Source organism: Elaeis guineensis, chromosome 14, assembly GCF_000442705.2.
Source record: "Elaeis guineensis isolate ETL-2024a chromosome 14, EG11, whole genome shotgun sequence".
NCBI classification, from domain to species: domain Eukaryota; kingdom Viridiplantae; phylum Streptophyta; class Magnoliopsida; order Arecales; family Arecaceae; genus Elaeis; species Elaeis guineensis.
This window is the reverse complement of record NC_026006.2, coordinates 68123719-68146938: the sequence shown is the minus strand read 5'-3', so window position 1 is coordinate 68146938 and position 23220 is coordinate 68123719. Positions and strand designations below refer to the sequence as shown.

Here is a 23220-nt window from a genome sequence, read left to right as displayed (position 1 = left end):
AAATTTTTATTTTTTATAAAATATAAAAAATAATTTTATAATTTTTTTTTTTAAATTTTAATCAGATAAAAGGACGTCTTCATTTTTCAAAATTTATCTCTTCCTCTCCCTACTTTCCGAGAGTCAAACGAGTCCTCAACGTGTTGGTCCGTTCAACTCGTGGGTTGCAAACCAGACACAATCACACAACCGGTTGTGTAAACTACAGTGGTGAGTGATCCTACCGCATGCCACGCATCGACCCGGCGACTCGCTTGTAGCATTGCTTGGTCCCTAGAACGCTTGGAGCGGAGCTGGCTGGCTTCCTTGTAAATAGAGTGACACGGGCGATCTCCAAGAGCGCGATCTCTGTGTTCCTCCACCCCGCCGGAGACCAAGAGGCCGCTTGGAGGCGGTGAAACCCTAATCCTAAGGCGGCGGCGATGTTCCCCCAATTCGGGGCAACCGCGGAGAGCCTGAGTAAGGCGTCCTCACTGGTGCTTCGGATCGGCACCGACGCCCACCTCTACGACGATCCCGACGACGTTAACATCGCCCCTCTCCTCGATAGCCGGTTTGACTCAGAGAAGTCGGAGGCCCTCAAGCGCCTCCTCGCCCTCATCGCCCAGGGCGACGACGTCTCCCACTTCTTCCCCCAGGTCTCCCCTCTAATTCCCCTATTTGAGGTTTTCTGGGAGTGACCTTGGATCTCTTTTCCTTTTTGATGGATTCGCATGCCAACGGTCAATTGATCTCGTTTCTTTCTTTCTTTTCTTGGGGCCCTTCAGGTTGTGAAAAATGTGGCGTCACAGTCGCTGGAAGTCAAGAAACTAGTATATCTCTACCTGCTTCATTATGCCGAAAAGTATGATTTTTATAACCCTCTACCTGATTCACCGTGATCTCTATATTTTGCTTCAAGATTATTATCTTATAAGCTTTGGGAGACATGATACGAATTCAGTCCTTACCTGTTATAGCTGATTTTTACCTATGGCTATACTTGGTTTATTGTGTTATGATTTATGAATAATTTTTAATTTGCTTTCTAAGGAAGCATGGACAGGAATTATGTACCGAACTGGTTTATTAGATCAGAGGTAAAAGACTTCCAGCGTACCGTTGTTTATTTCCAGGGGTTCTTGATGATTAGAACCGTAAAAGCATTTCTTAATATTTTTCCTTGCAATTCGCCGTGTGTTTCTTCCTTGGAATTTACCCCAGTTAGATTGGTGGCAGGACAGGAAAAGAAACCACAAAAACGAGATTGGAGAGTCAAAAAATAAGGTAGATGATATACTAGTTATAGAGAACAAGTTTCATTTGACTTAATAATTACAATACTTGGATGTTGGGAGATGAAAACTTTTACTGGATGGCCTATCATGATATTTTAGATGCTGGACAAAGTAGGTGGTGGATATTTCTCCTCAGCTATCACAGAGAATCTTGATATTTCAGTGATATTTTTGGCCTCATTCTGCAAGGCAAATGAAGGACTGGTCTCGGTATACAAAAACTTAGTCTTAGTGGTCTGGCGAACAAAAACTTATTCTATCATATTGTCACATCCATGTGTGTGAATGTGTGCATGTGCACATGCGCATGCTTGTTTTTCTATTTATAGGGCTGGGAGATAATTTTGAAAGATGGAACCTATGGTGAATTTTAAGGAATTTTTTTTTTTGAAGCAGGTTTTAGAGGGCCACATTTTTTAGGTGAATTGGCTCTATCTATATGTTCATTTTTTAAATAAATATTGCTAAGGTGTTTGATAGGCTAATTGAGTTATAGTATTTTGACAAAAAGAAACCCAGTGAAGGAAAGACTTCCTCTAAGGAGGGAAGGAGGTGAATGGACCAGATAATTGTACTCAATGAGCTTTGCGGCACAAAGGTGGTCAAAGTTGGAAAGAGAATTTGCTCTCAAAGAACTTAAGAGGCTCATGTTAATTTGTCAGTGGAGAAGTTAAATCTGGATTAGTTTTCCATTTATAAGGGAATGATGTGAAGACACAAATGGAGGATATTGCTCCTATTGTCTTTGAATTTTCACCTTAATCTATATGCAACCAGACTTTTGAATTGATATATGATCCAAAAACATTGTACATCCAACTCTTAACCCGATGGTGAACTTCTAATATGGTACCAAAGTCCCAGGCAAGGCAACATTGGGAATGGAGGGTTTTGCCATGAAATCAACAGAGCAGTTAGGGATGTACTAGGTGGGAATTATACTTAATTTTTTACTCGATTGATCTCACACGGTTAGAAAGTAACATTGCAAGCTCCTGCATGAGTAATAGAATTCAATGGAGTCTTGAAGAAGACAGCAGACAACAATGTATGATAAAGAAAAATATACGTGAAAAACAAACTATAGTCCAAAAGTGTCAAATTGGATACAAATCCTATTTTGTTAAATGAATAATGATCCGTAGCATGTAATCTCTTTAACTATGAAATCAATAATAACTCTCTTCGTCCATTATTATTTTGACTCTTTGGTTACCATACATTGATGATTTTCTCACCTCAAAATGTGGTCAAGGACATACCTGTCTAGATGGTTATACAATATCATGCTAAGATTTCCTCATATTTAGGCTTTATAATACATCATGACTGTTTAAGCTTTTTACCTCCAAGGAAATTGACTAGGGAAACAAAATAGGCAAGGGTGATTCAGGAGGATTATTTGACCCGTCATAGACCAATATGGCTGATCGAGTATGTATGAAAAAGTTTTAGGAGCAAAATCCACCACATTTGAGACTCAATAACGAAACTTTAGGAAGCTATAAATTCTAATCTGAGAAGAATTCAGTGATGTGGCTAAAAATGAAGTTGATATAGAAGTCAAAATCTAGTTTCCTATCCAAATCTGAAAATTTTTAAAATATTTTTTATTTTTATAATTTATATCCTCTTTTATTAGGAGATTTGAGTTGGCTGAAAGAAAGTATTCATCTTCTAATTATGAGAAGAATCTGACTCAAATAAGCAGAGCAGACCTCTCTAGTAGTAGAGCTTGTAACTTCTCCTCTTTTAGCTAAAATAATCCTACTCAAATATGGAGGACCTTATTAGTGTAGACATAGGACAAATGCCATGATTTTGGGGAGAGGGAAGTTGAGAATGGGAGTGAGAGGAAAGAGTATTGACTCTACTTTTTACCCATGTTATGTATCGCAATTTGTGGAAAGTAAAGCTGTTCATTGCCTGCTTTTTAAAATTCTTATTGCTTGTTATTTTATTTGAGAGATTCATGTTCAACAAGTTGAAGGATTATTTTCTTTCTCCCCAATTGGAGTAAAGTCTCCATGAAAGGATTGATCAGATTCTTCCAACAGGTCAATAGCCACTTGATGCTTGTTTCTGGGTCGCTGGTGGAGTTGATATCAGGCAAGAGGAAGGCTTTGCATGAAAGTTAGGAGATCAGCTTATGGTTAGGGAAACCGACCATATTGGTTGCACTTTAAGTTCATCTTACTTGGGAACTAGCTGCTTAAATTTGTTTGGACTTGCAAAAGTATTTAATCTTGATGGTGACTGGGAAACTATCATAGACTCCTTATGTTTAGAGGGGGAAAAAAATTCATACCATGAAAATTTGTATAGATGTACTTTCAGAAAGAAATTGGATATCTGCTATCCTGTTTTCTTTTGAAGCAACTTCAATGAAGGGATGACTACTCATTCCATGTTAGATTATAGATTTATCATTAGAATTCTGATATATCTTGTTTTTTATGATTGTTATTCTTTAACATGATTTTGGCCTTCTTATATCTTAACTTGAATATTTCTATCGTCCAAAAGAATTACGTTACAAGAAAAATGTCTAAAATCCTTGTCAAGGGTTTTGTAGGATTAACGGGCTTGCCTTAGTGAATTTTTTGTTAACTATTACTGCAGATTTTGTAAATATTGCTGGAGCAGAAGAAATATCATCTCATGCGCTTCGTAATTATTAGGGCTGAGCAAATAATTGAAATCTGAAGAAACCCACACAATCCAACCCAATAAACATCAGTTTCGATCGGTTGAAAGACATAAATCGGGTGGAATCGGATTGGGATTTGTAATAAATCGGTTATTTACGATCGGATTCAGTTCCTATACTTTTAATCCGTATGAAATCTAATCCAACCGATGTAGTATTTCACAAACTCACTTTCATTTTGGACGGCATCGTTTAGACTTCAATACTTCGTTTAGACTTCATTCTAAAGGTTTAGGTTTTTTTTGCATTAAATTGACAAAAAAAAAGAAAATAAGCTTAAATGGGCCAATATTGGACTTGAAATCAACATTAGGTCAACATTGAAGTCCAAACAGACACAATCCACCCGAACCCATTGCAAACCATTCACTTCGGTTTCAAATGGTTTATACATGATAAACGGTCGGCAGCAAATTGAATTTTCTTCAACCCGATTGGATTCAGTTGGATGAAATTTTTCTCTCAACTTGACCGAACCCGACCCGTGCTCAGCCCTAGTAATTATTGCATAAATGCCATTTACTTGGACAAATTACTTCCAACATATATATGTAAATCAGATGGTAGCTTGTTGGAAGTGTTTTTTACTCTTTTGAATGCTATTTACTTGGACAGATACTTTTAGCGTATATACCTGAATTGGATGGCAGCTTGTTGAAAGTGCTTTTCCTTTCCTAGTTGCCTGGCATCTGCTTTTCCTTTAACTTTAAAATTGAAAGGATTGCACATGAAGCTGATGGAACATTCTTTTGACAAGTCTTAACATTTTGTCCTTGCTAACCTAGGCGTCCAAATGAAGCTCTCCTGTCTATTAACTGTTTCCAGAAGGACTTATCGGATACAAATCCTTTAGTGCGAGCATGGGCTCTACGTGCTATGGCAGGAATCCGGTTACATGTAGTAGCCCCTCTTGTGTTAGCTGCTGTTAGTAAATGCGCTAGAGATCCATCTGCATATGTAAGAAAATGTGCTGCCCATGCACTTCCAAAGATATATGACTTGCACCAGGATGAAAATACTTCTGCCCTCGAAGAGGTTGTTATATTTTTTCCCCATTGTCTTTTCCCTCAAGAGGCTTTCTTTATATGTGACTGCATTTTTTTTCTCTAGCTGAAATGAATTATATTCTGCAGCTTGTAGATATCTTGTTAAGTGACCATTCCCCTGGAGTAATTGGAGCTGCTGCAGCAGCCTTTAATGCTGTTTGCCCGAATAATCTTCCCTTGATTGCCAAACACTTTAGAAGGCTATGTGAGATGCTTCCTGATGTTGAAGAGTGGGGTCAAATTCTTTTGATTGAGATTCTCTTACGATATGTTGTGGCTAGGCATGGTCTTGTAAAAGAGTCCATTATGTTACTAAATTCCACTACAAGTTCCCAATCTGACAAGGATTCTGCTGCCGTTGGCAATATGTCTGATGGTCATTGTGGTTCTGTGGGTGGTGAGGCATATGACTTTAAATTGAACTTGTTAATGTGTAGATACTACATAGAAGAAACAAAGGAGTGTTTAGCTCAGTCTGGACCTACGAACGAAGATGACAATAATCTTGGCTGCTTGGTCCTGACCTCCAGCCAAAATGATGATGTGAAGATTTTGTTGCAGTGTACATCACCTCTATTATGGAGTCAAAATAGTGCTGTTGTACTCGCAGCTGCTGGAGTGTACTGGATTATGGCCCCAAGGGCGCAAGTTGAGAGGATCGTTAAGCCAGTTCTCTTTATTCTAAGATCGTCTCATGCCTCCAAATATGTGGTAAGTTGGAAAGATTGTATGTTTTCCAAAATGTTCCATTATCATTAAGGGTTTTTCACCTTTTTGCATTTTTTAGGGTTGTGTTTACATATAGACTGTCTTCTCTCACAGTTGTGTGCTTTGATTTGTAGCAAGGTCTTCTTGTGTTCATCCTATTTGTGATCTAGCTTCAGTTTACTGCTAATGAATATTATATGCTTTAAGCCACTGAACATAGAGTGCAGCTTTTAGTAGAAGCCAATTATGTGCTATGAACTTTGCACACTCATTTTTTACCAAAGAATGTTTGATTAATAGTTTATCCATAAATCCTTGCAAAGCTGATTAGTGACGAAGAGAGCCCACCTTGGGGGATCAGTAGCCCGATAGCTGAGATTACACTGGAATGTTACTGAACAAAAGAGGCCAGGATAGGTTTTCAAGAGGGAGAATGCAACTAATAGAAACATATTAATGAAAGATTATATGAGAAAAACTTTTTTTTTTTTTTTTGAGATCAGAAATCATGATGCAGAAATAACAAGTTGTTAGAAATGTGGTGACAGATTGGTTCTTGCATCATTTTGGCTGGGCAAGAGCTGTACAGGTTCCAGTTTTAGTAACACTTAGGCCTAGTTTATAGGTCACTTGTATCTAAATAATAAGTATATAAGAAAATAGTGATTCATTCTTTTAGCTGCAGTAGAGAATCCAGTAAATGAACTTCAAATGGTGAGAGCATGAAGGAAAACCTACCCATTCTTATCAAATCAAACTCCTATGTCTGCAAATCCCTCACATACTTCTTTGTTCTCTGATGATTTCTAAGTTGAATGAAAGTTGACATCGGTCATCACCTCGTGAATCATTGTTTCAGTTTATAGGTGCTGCAATCCAGCAACTTTTAAGCAGGTTAAATGACAAGGTTTGGCAAAGGGGTGTATTGCTTGCTGGTACATTTGGCTTGGCAGTGGCATGCCACAAATCTGTGCATATAAAATCTGACCATTTATAGGTTAGAGATCTGGACCAAAGGGCAGGCCTGACCTCAAGCTAGGCTATAATGTTGCTGATTGTGATTGAAGACGAATAAATCTTGTTGTATTGAATTGTAACCAAACATCGGACAGCTGTTTTGCTTACTTGACAAATTTTGTTAAAGCTGCTTGAGTACCAAAAGCAGAAGACATTGTTGAACATCTTTTACCCCTTTTCATTCATTGGGATTTACAATTATGTTAGATAATTACACGTATGTGAACAAATATTCATGCATTTCAGCTGCATTCAAGGGCCATTGCTCTTTTATTGATTAGCATTCCTCCCATCTCTTGTTTCCTTTTTTAAATATATTTCTCAGCCTAATGTTTTAGTGAGTCATGCTGGAAAATTTGACTACAGCTGACATGTTTGTATGTTTTTCAGATGCTCTGCAACATACTGGTGTTTGCTAAAACAGTTCCTTCACTTTTTGCACCCTACTTTGAAGATTTTTTTGTATGTAGCTCAGATCCATACCATATCAGAGCTCTGAAGCTGGAAATTTTATCCACCATTGCCACGGAGTCATCTGTCCCAATAATTTTTGAGGAGTTCCAGGTATTTACCGAATTGCAACGGTCAGATGTTCTTTGTCAATAGAAACAATATAGCCCATTTCTGTTGGTTGTGTCAATAGACCACAACCAACAGAAATGGGCTATACTTGTGGTATATTTAATTTATTATCTATATGTACTCAGTTGAAACAAATAATCAATAGAAGGTGAAGCTGAAATCGACTTAGTGACAAGAGAAATATATTGGTCATTGAGATGTTCCCTATTTCCCGACTGTTAGTTTGTTGTTTTTTCATATTGCTGATTTTCAAACTGAGTTGGCTTTTTATGGACTGGATATATTGCTTTTATTTGAATTAAATAATTTGCTTACCGTTGAAGCAAAACCACCTCTTTGAATGGCTTTATGGGTGAGACTATGCTTTTTAATCAATAGTTTGATTTTTTTTTTTTAAATTCTTTTCAATGCAATGTGAAAATCTGGTATGTGAGGTTTGCTTGAAAATATTTGAAGGTCATGAGCTTCTTACTTTTCCGGTTGCCTTTGGGTAATCAACTACACTTAGAAATTTCAGACTTGCCTATGTTAGGAATTCTAGCCAAGAAATATTTGAATGATCATGATTAATTTAAAATAAATATTGTCATATATTTTTTTGAGGAGAATTTTCTTAATAACAAAGCAGTTTGAAGGAGCTTTACTTGTCATACCATAGGCATAGACTTCAACCAGTGTTTCGTGCCCCTTCTATTTCCAAACATTGTCTTTCCCTCCAAGCATTATGGCATCTTATTTTCGTGCTAGTCTTGTGGCAGAAATACCCCTCTATGTTGCACGACTAGTTTCAGTTCCTGAAATGGACATGTGAGTGGATATGTTTATGTGTGTTGACAATCAGAATAGGGACAATGCTGTCGTGATTTACTAAATTTGTTATGATGAACAATTGGCTGATGCTTATCTTTCTAGCTGTGCTGCTAGGATTACATTAAAGATCCAGATAGGAGATTTGTTGCTGATACAGTTGCTGCAATTGGGTTATGTGCTCAAAGACTGCCTGCTGTGGCCGCCACTTGCCTAGAAGGGCTTTTGGCACTTGTAAGACATGGTAAATTACCAGTTCATATATGTGGCACCTTTCTTTTAATTTGTTATGCATTTTGTTTATTGTAACGAATATTATATTGCAGAATCGTCTATTAACATATCAGGCAACATTGATGGCGAAGCAAATGTTTTAGTTCAAGCAATTATGTCGATTAAAGCAATAATAAAGGAAAACCCAACTAATCATGAGAAGGTATCTCTTTTTTAGCACATGTATGGACCCATAACCATAATCCATTGCTTCACATGATTCTGCTTTTTCTGATTATTGCTTTATGAATTGGACTTCTAAAATTTGCAATATAATAACGTCATTTGCTGAGAGACTCGGGAGAATAGCTAAGAAACAAAAGGTCAAATTAAAAAAAAAGGTTTATTTCTTGGTTTTGTGTTTTAAATTGCAAAATGAAGAATTGCTTATCTTTATGAATGTTTCAAATCAATTTGGGTTAAACTGTTCTGTGCTTAATTGTACCTTTTCTTTTTAAACCTTGATCCTAAGTCTTTAGGCATGATTCACACACAAATAATTGCGCATGCTTGTGCAGTCATATGCACTGACTTTGACATACAATATTATAGGTTTATGTAAATTTTTCCAGATATGTTACTGGAAACCTAATTACCAGTCACCATTAGAAAGATGATATGGGCAGATAAGTCTTCTTGGTGCATTGATCCTTTTCTTGTTGTGTTATAATGGCTGCATGGTGCATATTTCTTCTCTCCTGTAAGCTGATGGTCTCATATTTGAAAGAATGTGAGTGGTGTTATCATCAGTTTATTACATTATCTATGGCTTCAATTGGTTACTACATTGGTTTTCTATGTGGCTTAATTGTGTCTGTTTCTTTATGTTATGGTGGTACTACTCATCTCATGTGACTATTCAGTCAAAACCTCTTAACAGTGTGTGCCCTGTGCATTTAGGTTCTACTCTCTACCAACTGTCTTCCATATGTGTGCATGCAGATATATGTTCCGATTGCTTGGAGCATCAACATTCATGCACAAACCAAAGAATGGGGATGGATAGCCTCTAGACAGCAGTGCACCCTTGATACATTCACCTTGCAAGCCATCTCGTTCCAGAACTGAACTAAAGAGAGGGAAGTGGGTTGGAGCTTTTCTATCTTTGTTGGCTAAGTGAGGTTGAGTTTTGAGATTTTAGGAATTTTAAAGCTTCTTTAAGACTTTGGGAGTGGAGAATCCTGAGGCTTCAAGTCTGTTGACATGTTTGCAAGTAGAGGAACAGGCCTGCTGGGACCATGGGCACAAGAACTCCTTCCTAAGTAGGGGTTGAGTTATAAATTGTTCTAGATTGCATAAGATTTTTCTGGATAGTGGGGTTTCAGAGGAGCTAATTATACTATTGATGCAAGAGAAGAGAGAAAAATTTAAAAAAAATTTAAAAATTCTAAAATTTAGGCTTCAGGGATTCTGAAAGTATGGAGGCCTTCCCTCCATCACGTATCCCATGTTCAAAAGTCTTAATCCACTCTCAATAACTGCCGGACACCCCCCCTTTCCCCCATATGTTTTCTTTTCTTTTTTAGCTTTTTCCTTCTTTTGCCTCATGTGCATTGCACATGCCTTTTGCTTGTTATTGTGGAAAGTGGAAGTAGGATGTGCTGGATCTGAAATTGGATGAGCTTCACAGTGATTTGGGGGTTTTGTTTTTCTTTTCTTTTCCCCTTTTATTGGTGTGGATGGGGGGGGGGGTGCACAGGGCAGGCGTAGTGGAGGGCAGTGGGGAACAGATACAGGCCTGGAGGTGGATTAGTTTCCCAACGATAGGGAAAGTATGGCAGCCCATGTAGGGACAAGTGAATAGGAGCACCATCATTCCACCCCCTACGAGACAAAAAAGAAAAAGAAAGGGAAGAAAAAGAAAAAGAAGGACACAAATATGGGGCTGCCCTGATGATACACTTTTTTATCTATCATATTCTCCTTCTGTGCATGCTGTTGTTGTTGTTTCTGATTGTTTCATCATGCTGCCCTGGTTAGAAGATTAGGTGTAATTTTGAGACCCATTAAATACAGATGTAATATTGATTTCTGCATCATGAACCATGCAATGGACCTTCTATTTTTCCCCATGCTATTTTCACTATTTCTTGTCTTTATTTCTCACTAAAAAACTCTAAAATCCCATTTTATCCTTTAACACTTTCTTTATTTTCTTTTCCACTGTATGTTTTCACTTCTAAGTTCACCATACTAGTTCCTTTTTTACTTCATTTATTTCTTTTTTTTCGTGTGGGAATGGGGGAATGCATGCTGAGTATTGTGTAGAAATTGTCAAAAGCATTAGATATTATGAGTGCCTAGTGTTTTTCACAATTATCTAACACAATAGGTTTGCCATACCAATACGTACCACCCCGCATTGGGCATACCGTACTGAGTCTTGGAGCACCAAACTGACTCCAGTACCCAGCATGTGGACAGTATACCAGGATAGTACTGTTATGGGGCCCGGTACCAAGATGGTGAACATTTTTATACATTTTAATTAACCGAATAGACACATAAAATGTACATGCTCTGAGGGTTTTAATCTGAATGTACTTGGTATGGAACAATATACTCTTACGTCCTGCAAAATGCATTTTTATAGCGGCTGGGAAGCCTTCGATACCGGGAAACTTTGCTGATTGGGTGATTTTTCTTCTGAATGACTGATAATGAGTTGCAGATCCAGAACTGTCATGATTCACTGTGTATTGGTCTTCATAATTTGGTCATGAATATTGACTTGATTTTGTGTTTTGCCAATTTTACAGATAGATTGTTGTGACTTAGGCTACATCTTGCATGCAGTATCATCCTCTTGGAAGTTATGCAGATTACAACTTTCATATCTACATTAGAGTGTCTGTTCCTAATATTTGCTGAATTCTTCAATGATTATAGAAAAGTTCAGCTCAAGTGTTCATAAACATTGGTGATGAAAATTGACTTAATTTTGTGCATGCTGCCAATGGTCCAATTGTTGACTTTAGCTCCTTTTCATCTACAGTATCATCCTCCTGAAGGTTATGCAGATGGATTATTTTCATGTGCATGAATGTCTCTATTCCTCATGCTTTCTGAACTCTTCAATGATTATAGAAGATTTATTTAATGAGTCCTTTAAAGCTGGAAGGTCCAATGCCAGCAAAATGTACCGCGAAAATAACATGGTTTAGATTTTTTTTCTCTTTAAAACATTGATGTTGAAGTTTTCCATAACAATTGGGGGAGATTGTCTCACTAAGTTTTTTTAACAGTATTCTTATTGGAAAACAGGGTGCTTTGGCTTCCAAAAGCTAAAATGCCACTAACTTTTTTAACTCTTTTTCCAAGGAAATAGGCAGGAGCTGCACTTCTTTTCTTTTTTTATTTTTAAAGGAAAGACAAAGGATACCACCATGAAGATTTTTCTTTCAAACAGTATTAAATCAAAGTGGTAGATGAAGTTGGTCAAACATATTACACATTAGAATATTTTATGTATGACCATACCTGTTAATTTCTCTGTGGTAGGCCGAGGGGCTTCATACAGATGAACAACATGATTACACATTACATAATAGCGGCTTAATGGGCCTTCTATCTATCTATATCTACATCTATATCTATATCTACACACACACACACACACACACACACACATGTGTATGTATATGTATACACACACACACACACACACACACACACACACACATACATACATATAATATGTATAATGCAGTTGTGTAAATCATAAGGAAACTTGCATATAAGCAGTTGTTCTGCTTGCCTTGGCAGGCCTGCATTATATACTCAGTCCTATGTTGTTGGAAAGCTGTAGAGTGACAGGATATGCCTGAAATTGGATCATTGGTCAGGTTAGTAGTGGCAACATTGGGCTCAAACTGCACAAGACTGGCTTCAAATCCAGGCTTTTACAGCATTTTGTGATCTATTCTATATGGCTTTCTAAAAATTTTTTTATGAAAACTAGTGCTATAATCAAGAGGTTTTCTCAGTCATAGTCAGCTTGTTTTGTTGAAAGATGATTCTATTGAACTCCATTAGAGCAAGCATCCTTGACTTGGTCTCCCAATTACTTCAATTTTTGTGGTGCCAGTTAGATGTATGCATGTTATTTGGATATAAGTTATTAAAAGCTTTGGGTAACTGTTCCTTGTATTCTTTATCAAATACTAAATAATCAAATGTCTTCTTTGTTTGTTCTGTATATTTCCTGGTTCTTACCTTTAAAATAAGCATGTATTGTTTCAGAATTGTTTTTGCTGATTAGATAATGATCATGGTGTCAAAATGTATTAATCAAATCTTTCTGTATGTATATTTCTATTCATCAGTTTTTAGTAGATGACTGAGTTTCTTCTTCCCTCTTTCTGGATATTTTTAATCTTTTCAACCTTGAGTGCTAGAGATTTATTGTATATATTTTTTACATTCTTTTTAATGTCTCTTTTTTGAGGGAAATACATTCTTTCTAATGTCAGGCATTGTGCGATTTCTTACTCTTAATGTCTATTTTCTAAAGGTTATTGTCCATTTGGTTCGCAATTTGGATATAGTTAAGGAGCCTGCGGCACGTGCATTGATTATTTGGATCATTGGAGAATATAGCTCTGTTGGACAGCTTATTCCTAAAATAGTACCAACCGTTTTGAAGTATCTTGCATGGTCCTTTACTTCAGAAGAGCTTGAGACAAAACTTCAGATATTAAATTCTACCTGGAAGGTATTTTTATCATCGGAAGGGTTGTTTTCTTCCTAAGTGATTTAGCTTTTACTTTGTTGCATTACCTTTCTTATGAAAATCATATGCATTTGCTGCTCTTGGGCTCAATAAAATTGATATATTCCAATGGAGAATTGAATGTCGAACTATTGTGTGCTTCTTGGCTCGGGAATTTGAAGTTGAGTTCTCAAAATTTTTCACCATGTTGAACCATATCAGCGTCTCAGTGAGGACATCATTTTCTTAGAGCTGGCATAGTAATAAGAATTGTCTTTTGAATAAGACAAGCTTCCATTAAACATTAGAGCATCCCTCAAATCCTAACATAGCATGAATAGTCTCATGCTGATAGTATGCATCTGGTATATTTACCGTCTGGTCCAGAGTTTGATCAATGTTTTATCTGACTGAAATACACATCACAGTCTTTTTCTGTACAAGATACAGTAGCCATAGCTTTATTATGACTGCTGTATGTTATATCATGCTTTCTGATGTTATATCTGATATTCTTGATAATCAGCATTAAGACAAGGATGCATGCGAAATCATCTCTATCTTGTTAATATGTTAATCATAAGGCAAGTATTGTAAACACTTATAAGAAACCTTATCCACATGTTGGTAATCAACATGTGAACCCTTGCTTTCGGGGGTCAAACATCCACTACGAGCTTTGAGATCTGGCATACAGCTCTTGGTCTTTTGCCACAGATGACTTGGCTTTTTAATCACTGTTTTTAATAGGCATATAAGTGTAATTTAATTGCTGCATTGATGTTCCTTAGTTTAGTATGTTTGTGAGGTTTTATCCAGATTGCCTTGCTGGATGCCTGTCGATTTTTTTCTTCTCCAGGCTTGGCATGGTGTGCAAGATTTAGGGTGGCGGTGGATTAACCATGACAGAAGATTACAACATTATATATAAGAGCGGTAATAAAAAAAGGTGTCATCACTAACTTTCTTAAGAAAATCGATGAACCAAACCTTTTTTGTTTTACATCAGAGAACATACCAGCTTTTGCATAATTATTCTTATGAATCACACTATAAATGGAGTTATTTAAAGGAGATGGAGCTCTGAGAATTAATTTAACTTCCTGTTTTCTTGCTTAGAAAACTAAAAAGAATGATTTATGGAGTAGAAAAGTCTATCAAAGATTTGTTCTATATTTTTTATCTTGTTTTCTGAGTTAAAGATTTGAACAGTTATCAAGTGAAGCCACTAAAACTATGAGCCCAAGAATATCAATACTTCAAATGTTGTCTTATATGTCTCCTGAACATTTCCTTTCTAATTTCAATTTTTCTTATTTTTCAGGTTGTAAAATATTGTTAACTGTTTCAGGGAAAAACCACCTGAAAGGGAAATGAAAAAGTACAAAAACCATTGCAACGTTTTGTTTTGGCCTGGGGCCAAATTGAAACCAAACCAAGGTTTTGAAGGTTGATATTCGCCAGTAATTAATTTTGTTTGTTGTCAAGAATGATATCATGACCCTGAATTTGTAGGTTGTTGAGTTGATTGGAAAGAAAATATATTTCATTTTGAGAGTAAGAGAGAACACAAATATATCATCCAATATTTTAGGTGCATTATACACAAACATGCACCCTATGTTTGGAAACAGAAGGTAAATAGTGCAGCAAGTGAAAGCAGGAAATATGTGCAATAAATATGAAGGTAGATTCAGTGATTCATATTGGGCATGGCTTCATGTTGTAGCTGTGTACTCAAATCTTTATTTTCTACTGTTGCAGTCCTAAAACTTAATGAAGTGTGCTCCTTATGAGCCATCCAAGTCGTTACATTAAATTTCTGCTGCATCTAATCTGAGATTATAAATCTCATAGGATGGGGCTATCTCTGTTTTCCATCGGATGGTATTCCGTCCCGGTGTCTCGGGGGACGTCTCACTGGGAGTTGAATCCTTGACCTAATCTACAAGTAAATGTCTTCATTACAACAGAGTATTGGAGAATTTGACATTTCTTTTTCCTTTCTTTGTGATGCTCTTTCATGTCCCATGTATTGTGAATCTTCTTAAGCCAGAAACAAGTAAAAATATCTGCTATGATTAGCAAAGTTTGTGCAGTATGGCTATGTTATAACATTACCATACCATTCTACTTTTTTTCCTTCAGCTCTTTTTAGGTAAGCAAACAATTAAATATCTTGATATTAGAATAGTTACTATCAGCAGTTTTGTACTCTAGAATCATTCATTTCTCTTGTGATATGTCTCATGTAACATAGCTGCAAATATATGTCTCATGGACTGCATTAGTGAAACTAAAACACAACTTTCAGTCACAGCTGTATTAGTTGTTTTATAGCAACACTGAACTCATTCTTTATATAGATGCTAATTACAGTCAGCTTACTAACACTTACTAGAGCAAAGATGCTGAAAAATATGCAAATCATGATCTTTCTGGTGAGTTGGATACAATAAGATTGGTTGCCTATGTTCCAAAATTATTTAATGTTGCATGTTGCCATCTTCAGCCATTATTTGAAAAGCTACTTGCATGCTACTCTCGTTGAAATTTCTCTTCCAGGTTGCATTACGCGCCCAAGGAGAAGAGTTATACACATTCAGAAAGATCCTGAGCTATATTATTGAATTGGCAAGATGTGACATGAATTATGATGTCCGTGATCGTTCTCGTGTTGTGGAGGAGATCACTTCCTGCCCAATGCAGAATGGAGGCATATATCGTGAATTTGTGGAAAGCATATTTTGTGGAAAGACACCATCAAAAGCCTATATGGCTGAGAACTTCCGAATTTATCTTCCTGGATCTCTCTCACAGATAGTTCTTCATGCAGCTCCTGGTTACAGACCTCTTCCTAAGCCTTGCAGTCTAATTGATGGTGACTTCAATCTGCGCTTTGAGGTGGTTCATGAGCCACAAGGGCCAGCTGAAATAATCGGCAGGGGTAATTCATTTGAAATGAATGATCCTGACATATCTTCTGGATCTTCTATGGAGGAAAGTGGCTCTGCTTATGATTCTCAGCATTCTAGCATTAATTCAGCTGACAGTGATGGGACTGGATTTGCAAGTGATTCAAATGACAATGGCCATACTTTAGTGGTTAGCCATGGTGCTGGAGATGGAAAAGAAATCCCTCTAGTTCATCTTTCTGATGTTAGTGTTGATTATGGTCAAACAAGTCAAAGTGCCAAGGAAAATATATCTACGTTTATCTCTAAAGATTTGGCAGAGGTGTTGTCTAAGTCAGCATTGGAGTCATGGTTGGACGAGCAACCTAATTTGCCATCTTTACAAAAATCTGAACCACCATCCAGTGCCAAAATTTCTATCAAAGATCTTAATTTTACTGTTAAGCCTAAACTTCACACACTTCTAGATCCTGCAAATGCAAATGGCTTGAGGGTGGAATATTCCTTTTCATCTGAGGTTTCAACTATATCCCCATTGCTGGTATGTGTTGACATGATTTTTAAGAACCTCTCTACCGAACCATTAACGAATATAACTGTGAAAGATGGAGAGTCTAGTGGAAGTCTGGAATCCGCAGACCAAGTGTTTGAAGAACCTGAAAGGTGCTTTCATGTTCCTTGTTTGTCGACAAATGTGAAAAACTCAAAAAAGTTTATGCTGTTCTAATCTTGTAATTCAACGGAGGTTCCAGTATGTTTAGGTTGTTAGTTCCGTGCTGCATCTCTTCTTATATTCACTTTTTTTTTTGTTGCTTGTGTAGCCTGCTTTCTGCTAATGATGGGCCAACTATACTTCCTATGGAAGAGCTTGCTTCTCTAGATCCTGGTCAGACAGTGAAGAAAGTTCTCCAAGTCCGTTTTCGTCATCACCTGTTACCTCTCAAGTTGGCTGTGTTCTGCAATGGGAAAAAGAAAATGACAAAATTGTGGCCTGATATTGGATATTTCATGAGACCATTGCCCATGGATATGAAGGTCTTTAGTGTCAAGGAACGCGAGTTACCAGGGATGTTCGAGTATTCTAAGAGGTTAGTAAATTAATGACTTTGTTGCATATGTGTTCATTTGTGATAAAAGAATTTGGTCATTGAATATATTTATGTAAAAAAACATACTGTACAATGTGCATCAAGCACAATAAAAAGCTGGAATATCTTATATTTTTTAAATTGTACAGTGGAAGTATGGATATGTGCTTCCTCTTTGATAGGGCATGGTGAAGAAATCATGCTTTTATCAATCCAAATTTTCCTTCTTTTGAAATTATACAGTCACTGTTTTCCATCCCGATTAAGTGTCCTAAGTGTTACCTCACTTCGTCAACCTTCAAAAACTAGTATGAAATGAACTATTTGCCAGCTAAAACAAAAATTAGCCTGAGCTTTAGATTAGCAGGAACTCCAAAATCTTTAATTTGGAGTTCATATCGAGAATTTTTGTTTTGTAATTATAGTCAATAAGTTTGATTTATGTGGTATATAATAAATGAAAATTGACCATTAACACCTCATCTTGAAAAATTATACCTTGAACCAAATCAATGATTCAAATCCGGTGGGATGGGGCTGTCTTGATTTTCATATAAAAGATGCACTGCCATCGACACTTTGGTAGAGGATATCTTAGGACATGCCAAATGGGATGCTAGCGCGTCGGTGCCTCAGTGGGATGGCGCCCTGTCCTGATGTCCCACGGGTGTCCTATTGGGACTTGAATCTTTGAACCAAATGCCTTTCAATGGCATGAACTATGTGCTAAAGCAGATTATGTATTATGTTCTCAAAGTTAGAAGGCAAGATCACATGGAATGTGGCTCTTTAAATGATATTGGTGGTATGTCATAATAAAAACACTACTTGGATCATGACAAAATAAGCTCTAACAATCACGTCTGCATCATCTCTATGTTAAACCATGAAGATAAATCTCATCCCCTACAATGATCATTTAATAAAACCTGTCTTGGAGGTTGTAACTATGCTGCCAGGGCATCGGACATGGGTGTCAAGTGTCCATGTGTCCTGAAGTATTTAACATGACAGTCTTACAAAACTTGGATAATGCAGACGTGGCTACATATTATAATACTTTATTTATATGTATAACTAGTCTTATGCATATAAGATTTATGTTCTGTATTTGTACCTATATATTTTGAAGGATCTTTAAAATGTGAAGCTGTGATGAAAGTAGAACAATAATATTGAAAATGGGAGATATGTGGCTGTTTCTTTTGGTGGACCTTGTGGCTCTTTAATATGTGATAGGCGACATCTTTTGGTGGCAGGCCCCCTTACAAACAAACACAAAAGTTTTGGCCTTTGGATTCCAAGCCACCAAACCCACACACCTTGCCCATCTGGCAAACCCCCCTCCCCTGCCTCCTCTCTCTCTTCGAATCTCACCCTAAAAGACCATCAAGGCTGATATTCCAAGAGGGAGAGGTTGTTGCTCCAGCTCCTGCAGGCATTGTTCCTTAATTTGAAAGTAAGAAAGAGAGAGCGAGGAAATAGAAAGAGAGGATGAGACTGGACCAAACTCCGGGTCTGTGTGTCACATATAGGAGCCACAAGATGTCTGGCAGGAAGGATATGTGAGACATGCATGTCGTGTCAAGGTGGGGACAGCAAAATTTCTTAAATCTGCCTTATGCAGGTATCACTAGTTCCTAACACTTAATCCTGAATTGGTCCTAATCCGTTTTGATTGTTTAACCCATGTTTAACCCCTATTAACCCTTTATCATGATCATAGCTTATCAATTGTTCAGACTCTAGACAAATTTATGGCCCTGTTCAACCCCTGATCCTAGCTTAGCAGTGGCTTAGCATCTTGTTATTTCTTGAACATGATAGTGTTGGCTGATTAAACTCCATTTGTATTAAAAAATGGTAATTGTTTTGTGAAGTGTATTTGCCAATAAGTGATGAATGAATATTCAGGAGTATAAACGAGTATTTATTTGCATTACTAACTATTGCTGAAATTATTTCTGATGAATGAAGATATAGATACAAACTTACATGTAACCGAACACTGAAATCATTTGCAACAGATGCATCTTTAAGGACCATGTCGAAGAGATTGACCACGAGAAGGACCAAAGATCATTACACACGGATGATATTCTTTTAGTCTCTCGGAGTCTAGCATCAAAAGTGCTCAGTAATGCTAATGTTCACCTTGTATCGGTGGATATTCCAGTTTCTCTTAATGCAGATGATGCATCAGGTTTGTGCTTGCGATTCACTGGTGAAATATTGAACAGCTCAAAACCATGCCTGATTTCTTTAACTGCTGAAGGTAAACTTTCAGAATCATTAAATGTCACTGTGAAAGTCAATTGTGAAGATACGATATTTGGTCTTAACTTGTTAAACAGAGCAGTGACATTTCTACTTTGAATTTTTCTGTATTTTTTTGCCTTTCCGATTCAAGGATCCAACTAGTTCTGTGTTAAAAGGTGTAGGGTGCTGTATTTAGTTACTCTTCATGACAATATTATAATGTATGAAAGGAATATCTGCTTTGGCTTGTAAATGTTTAAAGAGATTATTGATCATTTGGTTCGTCTTAAAGAATTACCTTTTCATTTTGGGAATATTTTGTTCAAGTTTATAGTTGGAACCTTAATTTGTGCTGCAATTCAGTTAGTTTGCATAATTCGACTACTTATTACCTGTAGGATAATGTTTTACTCGGATAAAATTCTTGCAGTACAACAACCAGATTTTGTCAAGCTAGTTTTCTGATATTCATGCAATCATGCACCCTCTATGCGGTCAATTTTCTAAACATTAATAGTATGACTTGTAATTTAAAAATCATGTATTTCTCCAGAAAAAATGATAAAAGATATCATTCCTCAGATGATTATGGGCATTTTTGTCTGCTGTCATCCCTCGGTACAGCATCTGCTTGCTTTTTGAGTAACGGCTTCTTGTACAATAGTTTTTTATTTGGGATCTGGATTGTGAATCATGTTGAACATCAAAATTTGTGTTTTACATTCTAGCTTTGAAAACAATGACGTCAAATAATGACAAAAAAATTCGTAAAAATGTAACAAAGGAAGTAACGCTTCATAAGGCTCAATTTCCACCATTGTCAATCAAGTGGATCCTGGTACCTCCACTCAACCATTCCTTGATCATTCTCTTTAGCGATCTAGACCTTGGCAGTTGGCTGTAGATCCACTATAGGACTGATTCGAAATCATCAGCAAAATCTGGCATGTGCCAATACAGAGGTCTGGGCAAGATGATTTTCTTGCTAGCAATTCTCACTTGTTCTTCCAGGTACGCTACTCTTGTTCTTTCCAGTTCATTCACCACATTCTCTGCAGTGTAGACCCTCAACTGTAAGCATACCCATGTGATTGGAAAGCAATTCAGGATTGTCCGGCACCTATAGAACGAGGAAAATTTATAACCCCACCTGCCTTAAGGAAGTGATTTGAGTCGTTTTGAGTTGGAAGTGATTTCTTATGTATATTAAACGTAACCAAACCTTCGGAGAGAGCATTTTGCCGTACAAACAATCAGAAATGTCAAACAATAAAAGACCACCCGTCCGTTGGCCTTTTACTTGTCCGTTGGTCTTCGCCAAGATTATTCTCTATTCTCTTGTTTATTCATTTTATACACTGATGTCTTATCCAGAGTATTGAGGACTACGGTTCAGAGACAAACCTTGGAGCCATACTGATTGTCCCTAGTGCGCAGCCTTTCTCGCACCTCCTTTTTACAGATGACTGCCTTCTCATCGGACGTGTCTCGACTTGAAATGCGGAGTGCTTTGCTGTCATTATACGGGTGAGAAATGCGGAGTGCTTTACCATCATTGTACGAGCCTACTGTCGGTTGTCTGATCAGTGGGTCAACATTCAAAAATTTACTGTCTTCTTCAGCTTGAGGATTAAGCCTTAGGTGAGGTTGGCAATCAGAGAGAGCCTGGAGATTCAGGAGCAGATTGGGATACTGACCTACTTCGGTATTTCGATCACTGGACGCCGCTTGCGGTGGGCTGAGTTTAGACCTCTGGAGCAGAGGATCCAGGAGCAAATCCAGGACTGGCAAGCCAACACCTTGTCTTTCATGGGCAGGACGACTCTGGTAAGGTCGGTGCTGTGCTCTGTTCTGGTATACCTTCTAACCAACATGATCGTGCTGATTGCTTGCATCAGAGGGATGGAACAACAGCTTCGCAACTTCTTGTGGGGCTCCGGGAGTGATCGTCATCAAGTCCATCTGCTTTTCTAGGAGATGGTGTGCCAGCCTGTGTGGGATGGTGGCTTGGGAATTCATTTCTTGCTGACGAGGAGGGAGACTTTGATTGTCAGGCATGCAGCTAGATTTCTGATCTAGCCTGATTGTTTGTGTAGGGAGATGAGAGTCCGATACGGTGAGTGGAGCTATGGGACCCCTATCCAGGTGGCCCGAGGTTGCTCTTTTATCTAAAAGAAGATTTGTGTTTAGGGGCCTGAAGTTATGCACCAGATCAAATGTCTCATCGGGGATGGACGCTTGTTGGAGGTGACCTAGGATGCCTAAATTTTCAGCATTCCTCTTTCTCACTGGCCGACCTTTTTCAACTATGAGATGAAGGACCACATGAGGGTGTCTGATCTCATTACTGATGATGGAGTGAACTGGAGAGCTCAAAAGATCGCCCATCTTTTTGAGGGCCTTTTTACTGAGCATATCCTTACTATTCCAATTTCGGTGCACCCCAGTTTGGATGTGAGGGTCTGGGGTCATTCCTACTACTTGAAGATTTTCTTAAGGAATCTTTCCCAGTTATATGGTTCGATGCCGATCAGGAAGATTAAGGTTGTTTAGATTTGGAGAGTGACCGCTCATCCTAGGGTGTGGACTTTTCTCTGGAAGCTTATCTGGAACCGGCTTTCCACTTGGGCTCTCCTTAAGGATAGGGGTATGGAGATTCCCACCCTGTGTCCAGTGTGTGGGGTGGAGGAAGAGTTTGTGGAGCATACTATTCTGCACTGTCCTACAACGAAGGCTATCTGAAGACGGGCGGATGCCTATCCATGGGAGACGAGCACTGATTCATGGCTGGTGTCTTTCCTTGACTTGATCCATCACAGCGTGATTGATGGGCTGATTGCTGTAGATGGTCGAATGACTTATATCACTTATCACATTTGACTGTCCAGGAACAACCGTGTTTTTGATAATGAGGTGATCCCTGCTCGGCAGGTGTTGGAGAGAGCTATCTATCTTGCTTAGGAATTTTGCTGGTTTGATTTGGCCACTCCGTCCCTTGACAACTCTGGTCCCTGGAGCTCCCTGGCTACCCCGACAGCGACCTGCAGGGTTTTCTCTATCTCTTGGGAGCCCCCTCCCTCGGGGTTTATCAAGGTGAATTTTGATGGTAGTATCAGGGATGGAAGAAGCAATGTAGAGTTCGTCATCCGTGGTCATGATGCTAGGTTTTTAGTGGCTGGTGGCTACCACCTAGTTGAGCCTTTTGTCCTAAGTGCGGAGCTTCATACCGTTTGGATCAGTGTCACCTTTGCCAGCCAACAGCTTCATACGGAGAGGATCTGCTTTGAGGATATTCTGCTACGGTTATTGCTTGGATCCAGAGAGGTGGAAGGCAGCTCAAAATTCATCCACTTATTCGAGATGTCTGGATCCACCAAGCTGATACGGTCAGTGTTCGGCATGTTTATCGGGAGGCGAACATTGCGGCAGATTGGGTGGTGGCCTTTGTTGTAAATCATACTGATGACTGGATTTAGAGACAGGGTAACGATTGCCTGCTGGCTCTGCAGGGTTTTATGTATCTTGAATTTTTGGGCTATTCTCGTACTAGATTGGTGTGACCGTCCGTCTGTGCCAAAAAAAAAAAAAAAATTAAAAGACCATCCAAAAGGAGCTGCATGACCTAACCCAATTACCAAACTACACCTTACCTCTCAAAAATAAACCTGAGCTGCTGTATTTTAAAATTCTGAATGTCAGGAAAAATATTTTGATTTCCAATAGTTCATGTAAAGGTGTCATATGTGCTGGCAGTTTAGTAAAAGCCAATTTAGTAATTATGTTGACAACAATTTGTAAGACAGATATAAATGGTAGACGAGAGATTT

General features: G+C 38.0%; 1 protein-coding gene across 1 annotated transcript; it reads left to right on the top strand.

Annotated features, from left to right (window-relative positions):
• Nucleotides 1-269: 269 nt before the first annotated feature.
• On the top strand, nucleotides 270-19668 carry LOC105056931 (AP3-complex subunit beta-A). Its single transcript, XM_010939309.4, has 11 exons — nucleotides 270-638; nucleotides 768-844; nucleotides 4773-5022; nucleotides 5121-5744; nucleotides 7149-7322; nucleotides 8265-8391; nucleotides 8474-8583; nucleotides 12934-13134; nucleotides 15697-16709; nucleotides 16868-17134; nucleotides 19162-19668. Exons 1-11 carry the CDS (start codon nucleotides 423-425, stop codon nucleotides 19508-19510), a joined length of 3408 nt encoding a protein of 1135 aa, XP_010937611.1. The 5' UTR covers nucleotides 270-422; the 3' UTR covers nucleotides 19511-19668.
• The last annotated feature ends 3552 nt before the right edge of the window (nucleotides 19669-23220 follow it).

What these genes read in the sequence shown, in the direction of transcription:
- LOC105056931 (XM_010939309.4), top strand. Translation starts at nt 423, where the DNA reads ATGTTCCCCCAATTCGGGGCAACCGCGGAGAGCCTGAGTAAGGCGTCC. An exon ending in ATACTTCTGCCCTCGAAGAG is followed by an intron (nt 5,023 to 5,120) that starts GTTGTTATATTT and finishes TATATTCTGCAG; the next exon opens with CTTGTAGATATCTTGTTAAG. An exon ending in CTCATGCCTCCAAATATGTG is followed by an intron (nt 5,745 to 7,148) that starts GTAAGTTGGAAA and finishes TATGTTTTTCAG; the next exon opens with ATGCTCTGCAACATACTGGT.